We start from the raw sequence: 12744 nt of genomic DNA on the forward strand, positions 1-12744 counted from the left end.
CCAATGTCATGAAGCTTTTGCCCTACATTTTCTTTTAAGAGTTTTATACTTTTAGGTCTTATGTTTAGGGCCTTAATCCATTTTTAGTTAATTTTTGCAAGCGATGTAAGGTAAGGATCCAACTTACTTCTTTTGCGTGGGGACATCCAGTTTTCCCAGCACCGTTTGTTCAAGAACTATCTTTTCTCCATTGAATGATCTTGGCACCCTTGTTGAAATTCATTTGACCATTGATGCAAGGGTTTATTTTTGGACTCTCTATTCTGTTCCATTGATCTATATGCCTGTTTTTATGCCAGCATTAAGGAAGTTTGTAGTGAGTTTTGAGTTCAAGAAGTATGTGTCCTGTTTATTGTCAAGATTGGCTATTCAGGGTCCCTTGAGATTCCTTGAGATATGAGTTTTAGGACTTTTTTTATTTCTGCAAAACCTTTTATTTGAATTTTGATAGAGATTACATTGAATCTGTAGGTCACTTTGGGAGGTAATGATATCGTAACAATATTAACTCTTCCAATTCATGACTAAGGGAGTTCTTTCTATTCATTTGTGTCTTCTTTAATTTATTTCAATGATTTTTCTAGCTTTCATTGTTACAATAATGCTATATTTTATAATTATCCATATATTTACCTTTATGGAAATCTTTATGTCTTCATACAGCTCTGAGTTCCTGTCTCTTGTCCTTTCATCCCACCTACAGGACTCCCTTTAATATTTCTTGCAGAGCGGGTCTAGTGGTAACAAATGTCCTCAGCTTCGGGTTACCTGGGAATGTCTTATTTCCTCTCTCAATTGTGAAGGAAAGTTTTGCCAGATATAGGATTCTTGGTTGACAGGGTTTTGGGTTTTTTTTCTCTTAGCACTTTGAATATATCAACCCATTGTCTTCAGACCGCCAAAATTTCTAATGAGAAATCTGCAGACAACCTTACTGGGGAGCCCTTATATGTGACAAGTCACTTTTCTCTCACCATTTTCAAGATTCTCTTTGTCTCAGCTTTCAACAATTTGCTTATAATGTATCTTGGTGTGGGTATTTTTAGTTCATTTTACTTAGGGTTTGTTGAGCTTCTTGGATATTAATATCCATGTATTTCATCCAATTCAGAGGGTGTCCAGCCATTGTTTCTTCAAACGCTCCTTCTGTGTGTTCTTCTGCCCTGGTAAGGCCTAGCCCACTTCCCTTGCAGCTGATGTCCTGAGTGGCTCTCATTCTGCCCTTGCTCTGTGGTCTCCTCTTCACCCAGGAGTAGATAATCCAGCTTCCTCTTGGTCAGGCCCCTTAACTTAATTGCTATGAGGACATTTTCCCAATTCTTAACATCAGCTACTTCCAAACAGTGACCTCAGGCTAAGATTCAAATCTAACCCCATACTTCCCAGGTGTGGGCCTTGGAGAGCCAAGTTTGGGAGCATTTTCTTGGCTCTATCCCACCGTACACACTTCCCCCACTGGGTATTGCTCTGAGGTAGGGGGACACAGTTCCCTCCAAGAAAGTCACATTTCAGGGAAAGCCAGATTTTTAATTCTCTGCCTGTCATGTCCTGAACATGTCCTACCTCCCTCTCCAGCTACCCCTGCTGGACTGCTCCCCTTTATAAACACCAATCAAGGCCCTGTCTGCCGCCATCATGGACACATCTCAGGGTTCTTCTCCTTCTGCACCTTGTCAGCCCACTCCCACTTAGCAGTCAGAGCCATATTTTGGAAACGTAGGTCATGTCACTGGATGACCTCAGGGGCTCCCCTGCACTCCCTTCCCGCTCCTTCTGGACCCTTGCTCCACCATGTCCACGGTCCCTCACAGAGGCCTTTACACCTGCAGGTCCCTCTGCCAGGAACACTGTTTCTACACAGCCTGTGGCTCATCTGCAGAGAGATCTCCCCTGCCCTTAGCGCCCCCACTTGAGTCCCACATTCCCTACACAACCCTGTCTCCTGTGTTCCCTCTGTCTGCTCATCTGCTTTCAACAAGCCATGAGGCTGTTTATTCTGTTCCTGTTCTAGCACCCCCTGTCCTCACTTAGAAGTGAACTCTAAGACTCGGGGATTTTCATCTGTTCTGTGGTCCAGTTATCCTAGACCTAAGCCAGCAATAAGTATCATTCCAGCAAATGAATTGTCAATGCTTAGGAAATATGGACTATCTGAAAATGCACTGTTTCCAGCTCCTCAGACCACATGCACGTACAGATGTGCTTTAAGTCAGAGCTCTACTGTGGGCTTCAGCAAGGGATTCATGTCTCATTTGGGTGCTTTGATTTTCCACTCAGACATCACCTAGTCCTAGTAGAAAGCTGTTTATGACACCTCATACAATGAACAACATTTATAAGAACCCTACTTAATTTGTACAAAGCACAGGGCTCTACCTCGCAATCCCTTTTGGAGAGGAAACTCTAAAGTGACTGAAGGCTGGCACCCACACCGTTTGCGGTCAAGGCTGGTGTGCTCCTTGCTTTCTCTCCCCCTTGTGCTGTAGGAGAGCAGGTACTTGGGAATTAAAGCAGTTCTCACGGAAGAGTGTGTCCCCTCCCTCCTTAGCAGCTCTCCAGGGTCCTAGAGACCCCCAGCTGGGCTCTGGGCCCTCAGACTTGCCATCCATCCCCCAGTCAAGAATTACTCAACCCTGCTCCCTGCAGACTCCACTCAGGGCCTCCCGCCAGTCCCTTCCTGAAAACACCGAGGCCACTTTGGTCAGAGGCAACAGGGTAAACATTAAGCTTGGCCAGGGATGGTGGGATTCTCCCTGACCTACCACATCAAGCTGACTGATCAGTTTTAGCTGAGCGATTCCCACTCCCTGGCAGTCTGTGTTGCCCCTTTGGCGAGGACTGTGGCCTCTCCGCATTCTAGGCTGCCTGTGTGTCTATGGCCGGACTGAGAAGACCAGAGGCCATGCACTACCCCTGCCAGGACAAGACAGCTTCCGGAAAACATATAGACAGTTGGGAAGACATGTGCAATAGTACAGGTCATCTTTCCACCATAAAGAATCTCGGGAGCGTGGGTGACAGTGAGCTATAGTGAAATAACAAGGAAGCAATAAGGTTGCACATTTGGACTTTTGTTTTAATATAATTTTCTCATTTTTAAAGTTTACATCATTTAATTTTATTTTTTAAAAATGTTTTTATTTTTTTAATGTTTTATTTATTTCTGAGAGAGAGAGAGAGACAGCGTGAGCAGGGGAGGGTCAGAGAGAGAGGGAGATACAGACTCTGAAACAAGCTCCAGGCTCTGAGCTGGCAGTCAGCACAGAGCCCGACGCGGGGCTCGAACCCACAAACCCACGAACCGTGAGATCATGACCTGAGCCAAAGTCGGATGCTTAACTGACTAAGCCACCCAGGCACCCCTACATCATTTAATTTTAATAATGGCTATGTTTACCCACTGTGCCTCAAAATTCCTGAAGATTGAACAACCAGTTCTCAAAAGCTTACCGCTCAATAAGAGCCCTGGGGGCCAAGGCTGACCAGAGCTCGCTGGGTCACCTTTCTGGTTTGCTCCCCACCCTCCAGGCATCCTGACACCTCCCTCCTGGAGTATGAGTGCCAGGTTGGACCTCACAAGTCCAGCCTCTCCATTCCTGGAGGCTGTGCAGGCCTCTGTGTTGTCTGTCCCCAAATGCAATTGGATTCCCCTTGTTCCCAAAGTCACCAGGTGGCTCCTCACCCTCACCCCCAGGTTTCTTATTTCGGAGCACGAATCTGTGAAGGGCAACCCTGCAGCCCCCGGCTGATCCTGGCTCCTGGTCACTCAATCACCTGGTATTGGTTTCACATAACATGTGGTGGCACTGGTATGCTGATGGCAGCAGGCACAGGCTTGAGGTCAGCAAGTGATGGCCACTCCCTGTGGAGGAGCTGAGGTCCAGAAGACGAGATGTGAGCTGCAGCCTGGAATGGGGGACACGTCCTGAGCCACACATGGCCCTAGTCTGATTCAACAAGTTTCCTATATTTTAAAGTCAAGATTTCATTAAGAATCTGGGTTTCTAACTTCTCTTGAAAGTCTAAGGCCCATCTGCTGACCCTTAAGTTTACCCCCTGAGGGTCCTGGCCTGCTAATCTCCAGCAGACAACCAGAGGACGTCGGCCAGCGGGTGTCAGAGCTCTCCTTGATCTGAAGTCAGGGCGGGGGGGCTGTCCCGGGAACTGGAGGAGCAGAAGCAGTCTCAGACGGCCCCAGGTTGGGATGGAGGCGGTGGTGGATGAAGCCCCAACCACTGGGGGTTCAGGAAGAGCACCCCAGAGTGACACACAACAGGGGCTGCATGAAGACACCTAGATGACGCTCCAGAACACTCCAGAGCCAGAGGTCACAAGAGCTGTTGCGAGGACAGAGACGGTGCTATGCTGACCAGGGACCAAAATGCTCTAAATTCTGACGACACAGGTGTGTGCTGACATAAAAATCCATCCAGCTGTGTTCCACCTCACTGTCTTACTGAATGGGCCAGACTCAATTCAGAAAGTTAAAAAAGGAAACAAGAGAGAGGGGAAGGGCAGAGGCCCTCAGCGAGCCAGGGTGCCTGGCTTCAGACCACTTGGATGTGTTGCTTGACCCCTTAAGCCCCTATTTCCTCAGGGCCATAAGAGAACCTGCTTCGGGGCATGTGGTGACTAGCCTCTGGTCTGCGAGGGGCAGGGCATGACAGGCGGCGCTCTGCCCGGAGGGGGGGATGGGACGGGGGTGGGGGTGGGAGGAGGGGAGGGTCGAGGTAGGTCTCCCTTAGATGCTGTACTGTGAGGCACAAGTCCCTCTCTTCACTGTCCTCCTCCTGGGGGAGAGGCTTTGGGGACCAAAGTACTCAGGTGACCCAAAACTCAGGTACGCAGCTCAGGCATACACCCCTCCCTGCGCCCGGGCAGGGCCAGGGGCAGCTGGGCCGACATCTCTGAGCATCGGGCCTTCCCCAGCCTGACTCCCCCAATTCTCACATCTCTGATGTGTGTTCTGGCCCTAGCCATGGCTTTGCACACAGGGGGAGCTCGGTGAGTGTCTGTGGCATGGACACACAAGTGATTTGCACACTCATAGACATGGAGTTCCCGAAAGCCAGGCACTCTTCTCAGAGCCCGACTCCTGTTCCATCACTCTTCTTCCCAGCATCCTGAGGGGAAAACCTTGTTATCCCCATTCTACAGGAGGGGAGACTGAGGTCTGGAAGTTAGACAACCTTCCTGAGGTCACAGAGCCGAGGGGAACCAGATCAGTACCCTTATTCACCATGTGTGGGGGGAAAGGACGAAGAGTTCTGTGTCCAAGCCATTAGCCGCGGAGGACTAGGTTGCTAAGCCAGCAGCTCAAAGCTGAGGGAGACACTGTACAGTGGGCATGGGTGAGCACAGAGTCCTGGCCGCCCCTGCTGCGCACGTGCAGACGCCCAGGTAGCAGCTGGCTACAGCACCTGGGATTCAGACAGTCTGCCTTAGGGCTTCAGAGCTCACAGCCTTCCATGCAACCGACAAACACACAGGTGGCGAGGCACGTGGGTGCGAGGTGCTGTGCAAGCCACGAAGCAGCTGTGCCTTCAGGCCTCACGGAGCTTGTGGCGGAGTAGGGAGACAATGAACTTGCACCTGCATGAAGCCAGAACAAAACGGAGTGTTGTAAGGGATCAGGTTTGGTGGGTGTTCTGGACGGGCCTTCTAAAGATGACTTTAGGCTGAGACCCAAAGATGAGGAAGCCCTGGAATGAGTGCTGTAAAAGCAGAGGACAGAGCTTGTGCAACAGCCTTGTGGTCAGTCACAGTGAGTGCTGAGGGCACTTGGGAATGCCTTGGAGAGGGATGGGCAGAGAGGGCGTGGGGCCAGGCCACCAGGTAAGCTTCATCCACCAGTGGAGAGAGGTGGGTGGGATCAGGTCTCCATGAGCCCTGTGCACCAATGCAGGGTTATGCTTAGGGTTCAGGTTAAACTGGCTCCTGGTGAGAGGATTCCAGGGCAAGTGGGGGTCTCTGAAGCCCATTTCCGCCTGTGACAGTAAAGGGTGGGAGCTGCAGAAAGCCTGAGAGGGGCGGGCAGGAGGGGAAGAAGCCTGGTGGCAGGAAAGGCTTGGCCCCAGACAGCACTCCTTATAGGCCAGAAGACATGCAAGGTGCTGGGAGTGCAGCCTGGAGGCACCTGCCTTCGGGCAGTGGCTGAGGAAATAGAGAAATTCAGCCCAGGCGGGTGAGGGGAGAGCCCCACGGAGTTCATCTGAGCCTGGTCAGTGACCCTGGACAGCAGCCGGGGGTTCAGTTGGGGGGATCGGTGTCCTGGGGAGGGCCTGGCCAGAGCCTCATGGACATGTCAGTGAACTGTCACTCTCAACTTGCTTTGTGACACCCAGGACACAATGAGTCCATGTTCTCAAAACCCAGCTCCTCAAAACTGATAAGGGAAGGCAGGTTGGTCAAAGCTTTACCTTTCAATTTTAATCCAGTCACTCTTTCACTCACGAAGCCAGACCAAGGCCAGCACCAGACAGTGAGGGGCAGTGGCGCGGCCAAAGCTTAGAGGCTTTACCTACCAGTAAGTTTCAGGCCCCCTGCGTCAAGGAGCAGATAGTCCTGTGCTCGGATGAAATCCTGGGTGATGCCACTCTGTGCTGATGCCGCTGGGAGAGGTACCATCAGCCAGCATCCCTCCGGGGCTCTGTGGTCAGATGCGTGTGTGCATGAGTGTGTTTGGCGTGACAGTTCACACCTAGGTGCTGCTGTGGTCACACAGATGGGGAGAAGTGGCCACAGGCTCACCAGTGTGCCCCCTCCCCGGTGCTGCTGCACTCACACAGGTGTGTGTGTGTGTGCGCGCGTGCGCGTGCACGCGTGTGTGCCTGTGTGTGCGCGTGTGCATGTGGCACCACAGTCTCACCAGTGTGTCCCCCCAGGTGTTGCTGCAGTTACACAGGTGTGTGTGCGCGCGCGCACGCGTGCATGCCTGTGTTTTGCGTGTATGTGCACGTGTGTATGCACGTGTGTGCACATGTATGCGTGCGTGCGTGTGCGTGTGGCCCCACAGGCTCACCAGAGTGCCCCCTCCCCGGTGCTGCTGCACTCACACAGGGGTGTGTGTGTGTGTGTGTGTGCGTGTGCGTGCGTGTGGCCCCACAGGCTCACGAGTGTTCCCTCCCAGGTGCTGCTACAGTCACACAGGTGTGTGTGTGCATGTGTGCGCACGCGTGCATGCCTGTGTTTGTGCGTGTGTGTGCACATGTGTGTATGCGTGTGTGTGTGCGCGCGCGCGTGCGTGTGGCCCCACAGGCTCACCGGTGTGCCCCCCAGGTGCTGCTGTGGTCGGCGAACAAGGTGTTTGAGGAGCTGACAGACATCGAGAGGCAGTTCCACAAGGCCTTCTACACCGTGCGGGCCTATCTAAACTGTGACCGCTACTCGGTGGGCCTCCTGGACATGACCAAGGAGAAGGTAAGGCCCCGCGGTTCCCCGGGCCTCCTGGCCAGGTGCGTCCTGCTCCGGTGCTGACCCACTGACTCCTCCCTTCTCTTCCCCACTCAGGAATTCTTTGACGTGTGGCCTGTGCTCATGGGAGAAGCCCAGCCGTACTCAGGCCCCCGCACGCCCGACGGCCGCGTGAGTCATGGTGGAAGGGGGACAGGTGCAGCCCGCACGCCGCGGCTTCCCTGGCTCCAAGTCCAATCCCAGGGTGGGAAGGGGCCTGTCCCAGCTTGGCCCAGGGTGGGAAGGGAGGGTTCCAGGAAGGGTGTGGGGAGGTGGGAACAGAGAGTTCGGCCGCCTGACTGCTCTGGAAGACCGCCTGACTCCAGCCCGCACTCTGGGGCTGGGTGGGACAGGTGCTGGTCCCCTGATAAGGGTCACCAGCCTGGTTGGAATAACCAGCATCCATCCTGACTGGGTGGTCCTTCTGCTGCCCAGCCTTAAAATCACTAGCATCTCCCAAATGGGGCAATGTGTATGCGTGCATGTGCACAACAGAGGCAGTGTGTACAGTGCATGGGAGCACGTGCAGATACCTGAGCCTCTTACCGTGCATCCAGTCTGGTACACACCACCCAGCCAGGCCAGGCTTCCGTCTCCCCTCCTCGCAGGGCTGTGTGCCAAGTGTACAGATGAGTCCCTGCACAAGGCTGAGCTGTGACCATGACCTGCCACAGCTGTGTGTGTGTGTGTGTGTGTGTGTGTGTGTGTGTGTGTGTGTACAGGCTTGGGTGGTTTGTGCACGTGTGTGAAAGGGTATGGGACCCAGCTTGTGTGTGGGCTTGAGTGGGACAGACAGAATGAAGACAGGTGTGTAATGTGCGTTCTGCAAGTGTCAGTGATGGTCTGCGTGTGTGCGCATAAACTGCATGTGTGGGTGCATGTATATGTGTGCACGTGAGGGTTGTGTGTAACTCTGGGTGTGGAGTGGGCTGTGCATGCACATGCATGTGTGTGTCTGGGGGGGGCGCCCTGGGTGGCTCCTCTCACCTCCCAGGGAAGCTCCCACCGGGGGCTGGCCCAGGGAGGCCCTCACGACTGCTGTGGTCCATTTCGCAGGAAATTGTCTTCTACAAAGTCATCGACTATATCCTCCATGGAAAGGAAGACATCAAGGTCATCCCGTAAGTGCCAGGGCTTTAAAGGAAGCATGTCCCGAGGGCGAGAACACCCTCGGACCCATGATGGGGTGGCTTTGGGGGTTTATCACAATGGGTTCAGCAGCTCTTGGTCCCTCGCAGGCACCATGGCGCTCCCCGTGCTGCAGAGCAATGCGGAAGTGGGCTGCAGAGGGAGGGTGGCTCACCACTAGGGAGGCAGTGAGTGGGGGGGTGTGGAGGGAGGCACCAAGCGTGTCCAGGGAGCACTTTCAGAGGCTCAGGTGAGCTGTCCAGGTGGCCCTGTCAGCAGCAACCTGCCTTTGAGGCCTCAGGTTTCATCCTGAGTCACCCTGCCACCCACATAGGTGGGGTCCCCAGGGCACACCCAATGTCCGTCCCAGTGGAAGCAGAGCTAGCGGAGGCACAGCAGCGGGGGGTGGGGGGGGCTCCAAGCTAGAGAGACTGGGGAGAGGCGTGTGACCCTACAACCCCATAAGCCTCTCTGGACCCCACCCTGCAGGGCCCACGAAGGGACCGGGATCCAGGTGCGAGGCCACAGGATAGGGGACTGACGCTGAGCTCTGGAGGCTGGGTTGAAGTGCAGGTCCCCCAGTGGTGAAGGAGCTGCTGCAGGGTAGGGGACCTCAGCATAGGCAGAAGAGGGATGAAGCAGCACAGACACCCCCAAACTCACCCCTGGCCGCCTCCTGCTCTCCCTGAGTCCACAACCTGGTAGCCTTCCCGCCCCACCCAGAGCTCAGAAAAGAGAATAAGCATTCACATCCACACTGCGCCCAAATCTACATGCACACATCTAACAACCCATCCACCGTCTGACCCTCTGTTCTCTCCCCCAGCACACCCCCAGCTGATCACTGGGCCCTGGCCAGTGGCCTTCCAACCTACGTGGCAGAAAGTGGCTTTGTGAGTCTGCCGAGGCTCTGCCCTCACCCGGTGCCCTGACCCTTCCCACCAGCATGTGCACCTCTACCAGCTCCCAGCTGCCCTGCTTCGCTTACCTAGAGTTCGTCAGGTCGGATACTCGTTGTTAGAATCATGTAGTGCATTCAGCTACTTCAGGTGAAATTGTTTTCCTAACTCTCTTTCAGATCTGTAACATCATGAATGCCTCCGCTGACGAAATGTTCAAATTTCAGGTATCTATCCATTCTTTATAGAAAGTATGCCATACTTAGGGAAGAAGGTATTGCGGTTCAGAAATGAGGACTGAATTAGTATTTGCTCCTTAAGGAAAAAACTCAAAAGCTCAGGCGCTAATAGCAGCCAACATGCACTCCCCATGCTCAGGTCTGCAGGTGGTGGGGCGGGGCCAGGCCACCGTGAGGTTTTCAAGTCTGCTCCTTGGGTCCTCCTCTGACGACACATGACCGGAGCAGGCTCTTTTCTGGAGGAGGCTGAGAGTCAAGTGGGCACGTGCAACTGGCCTTTGTCTCCAAGGCCTCTTTCAGGAACTGGCCAGTGCTCATGTTTCACTGGCCGGGCATCAGTGGACTGCGAGATGGGAACAGCTGGGTAATTTGTGGGGCCCAGCGGAACGGACTGCAGGGCCCCGGCAGCAGGGATTCAAGTGAGCGTGGAGGCTTCTGGGGGAGGGGTCCTGTGTGACCACAGAACTCACACCATGAAGCCACCCTGGTGGGCAAATAGTGTCGTCCTTGGCTAGTGGGAGAGTCACAACACAAGCCCATACACATAAGGCTCTCGTGCACGGGGGTGGTGAGGGGAGGAGTGAACACACAGGAACAGCCCCGTCACCACAGTTTGAAGGCAGAAGTGAGGGTCGTGTTCACGGGGGCCGGGCCGGGGCCGGGCCCGAGCGGCGGGCATCTCTGGACGCCTCTCCCTGCAGGAAGGGCCGCTGGACGAGTCAGGGTGGACCATCAAGAACGTCCTCTCCATGCCCATCGTCAACAAAAAGGAGGAGATTGTGGGGGTCGCAACATTCTACAACAGGAAAGACGGGAAGCCCTTTGATGAGCAGGATGAAGTCCTCATGGAGGTAAACACCCGTCCCAGGTGTGGCTCTCAGAGGTGACACCTGTGTGGTGGCCTGGGATACAGCCACGTGGAGTCCCTCCCCACCATCCGCTTTAGCGCTGGAGCAGCGTGAGGCCCAAGGAGAGTGGGGACGAAGGGGAGCTGTGCCTGGACCCTCCCACCCGAGACCCCATTAGAAGCGCGCACTGCCCCCGAGTGGCGCCCCACGGGCCGCCGGGGTGGTGACGCTGCGCTGTCTGCAGTCCCTCACTCAGTTCCTGGGCTGGTCAGTGCTGAACACGGACACCTACGACAAGATGAACAAGCTGGAGAACCGCAAGGACATCGCGCAGGACATGGTCCTCTACCACGTGAGATGCGACAAGGACGAGATCCAGCTGATCCTGGTGCGTGCCCCTCCCCCCCCGGCCCTGGCCCCTCTCCGTCCGGTGGGCAGGCAGCGCATCCCACTAGTTAGGCCATATCCTGTGACCGGAGGGCCCAGCCGGTCCTGGAGCCCCACGCGCTGTTGCTGCCTGTGTCCTCAGCTGTGTCCAGCTGTGTCCAGGCCCCCCCTCCGGTCATGCTGTGCGAGGGCTCCATCAGTTGTCCGTGTGGACAGCGTGCAACAGTGCCAGAGAGGCGGGTGGGGGCATGCGGGAAACGTGAGGCACCCACGTGCACTACCACCTACCTCTGAAGCTAGAGGCCCCAGCTGTGGCTTCCCAAGGCAATTGTTGTGTTGTGCCAGATGTCACCTTGTCTCACACTCATGAGGGGCGTCCCTGGCACTCTCTCTGTCTCAACACCTTGCTTTCTCTCCTAGCCAACAAGGGAGCGCCTGGGGAAGGAGCCTGCTGACTGTGAGGAGGACGAGCTGGGGACAATCTTGGTCAGAATCTGACTCCCACCCCTCAGGTGGAGACTGGAGGGGCCTGAGGGTTGGGAGAGACTTCCTCACTCCTAGGGGAGCAGAGCATGTCACTTCCTGATGTCGGCTGCTGTCTGCGTATCCCTATGCCTGGGTCCGTGTGTGTCTGTGCATCATGTGTGTGCCTGCGATCTTTGTGTGTGTGTGTTTTTGCATCTGTTTCCCTGGCAACACCTCTGTTCTTGCTGTGGAGCCTTGGGTGGGGGCTGAGTGCAGGGCATGTGAGTGTCCCAGCCACAGCCAAAGCAACTGGAAGGGCGGATGTCAACACACACCTGGGCCATCTGAGGCTGGACAGAGGGTCCTGGGAGGAGGGAGAAAAACCTGCCTCCCTCAGCCCCACAATTCCTCCCACAGAAGGAAGTGCTGCCGGGGCCCAGCCAGTTCGACATCTATGAGTTCCACTTCTCTGATCTGGAGTGCACGGAGCTGGAGCTGGTCAAATGCGGCATCCAGATGTACTACGAGCTGGGCGTGGTCCGAAAGTTCCAGATCCCTCAGGAGGTGGGTGGAGAGGGTCATGGTGAGATCCACTAAGAGGCTGGGGTTGTGCTGAAGAGTTCTATATCCACAGAGAGATGGTGGGTCATGGTGAGGGGTCCCAGATCCACTAGAAGGTGAAGGGTTGTGGTGAGGGGTTCCAGATCCAGTAGGAGGTAGAATCTGGACATGGTCAGGGGCCCCAAACCCCACAAGAGGTGGGAGAGATGTGGTCAGAGGTCCGAGGTCCTATAGGAAGTTGGGCCACGTGTTCATTACAGAATACGCACAGCAGGTATGCCTAGAATAAATCACCGGATGAATGTATCCATGGATAGATAGATGGATGGAATGTCTGATAATTACTTGTTCCCGGCAATTTGATCATTAAGTGCCTTGTTGGGCAATAGCAGGGTGTGGGCGTGGGGCGGAGAGGAGGAAACAGAAGGAGCCCATCAACTGTGCAGAAAGCACAGGCCTCTCAGCCTGAACACAGAGAGCCCCGCAGAGGTCACCGCAGGGAGGGGGGTGGCCCTCCCAGCTCTGCCTTGAGCTCTGCTGCCTGCCTGTAGTTTTCTGCCACCACTGTGTTTCCATCTTCCTTCCTCACGCCCCCCCTGAGAACAGGTGCAACAGGCTGACATTTTCAAAAGAAATTCACTAAATACTAAAAGAAAACACAAAAGAAAAAGGTGTAGAAATCATTTATAGAATTTTTTAAATTTCAGAATCGTTTTCTGACACTAAAATCACAGTGGAAGTAGTAGGGTCTCCCTTGGCTCACAT

At 54.5% G+C, this 12744-nt stretch overlaps 1 protein-coding gene across 2 annotated transcripts in view; it reads left to right on the forward strand.

The window, feature by feature from the left end:
* PDE6B (phosphodiesterase 6B) overlaps positions 1-12744 on the forward strand; it is a 33992-nt gene that overhangs the window by 14097 nt on the left and 7151 nt on the right. For both annotated transcript variants that reach the window (XM_077750485.1, XM_077750486.1), the window contains exons 4-12: positions 7279-7419; positions 7510-7584; positions 8509-8573; positions 9407-9473; positions 9659-9706; positions 10420-10569; positions 10811-10954; positions 11374-11439; positions 11836-11982. In XM_077750485.1, coding sequence (XP_077606611.1) covers positions 7279-7419; positions 7510-7584; positions 8509-8573; positions 9407-9473; positions 9659-9706; positions 10420-10569; positions 10811-10954; positions 11374-11439; positions 11836-11982 — 903 coding nt within the window. The remainder of the gene's footprint in view (positions 1-7278; positions 7420-7509; positions 7585-8508; positions 8574-9406; positions 9474-9658; positions 9707-10419; positions 10570-10810; positions 10955-11373; positions 11440-11835; positions 11983-12744) is intronic.

The sequence above is a fragment of the Crocuta crocuta genome, unplaced genomic scaffold (assembly GCF_008692635.1).
Source record: "Crocuta crocuta isolate KB4526 unplaced genomic scaffold, BGI_CrCroc_1.0 scaffold179, whole genome shotgun sequence".
Classification (NCBI taxonomy): Eukaryota; Metazoa; Chordata; class Mammalia; order Carnivora; family Hyaenidae; genus Crocuta; species Crocuta crocuta.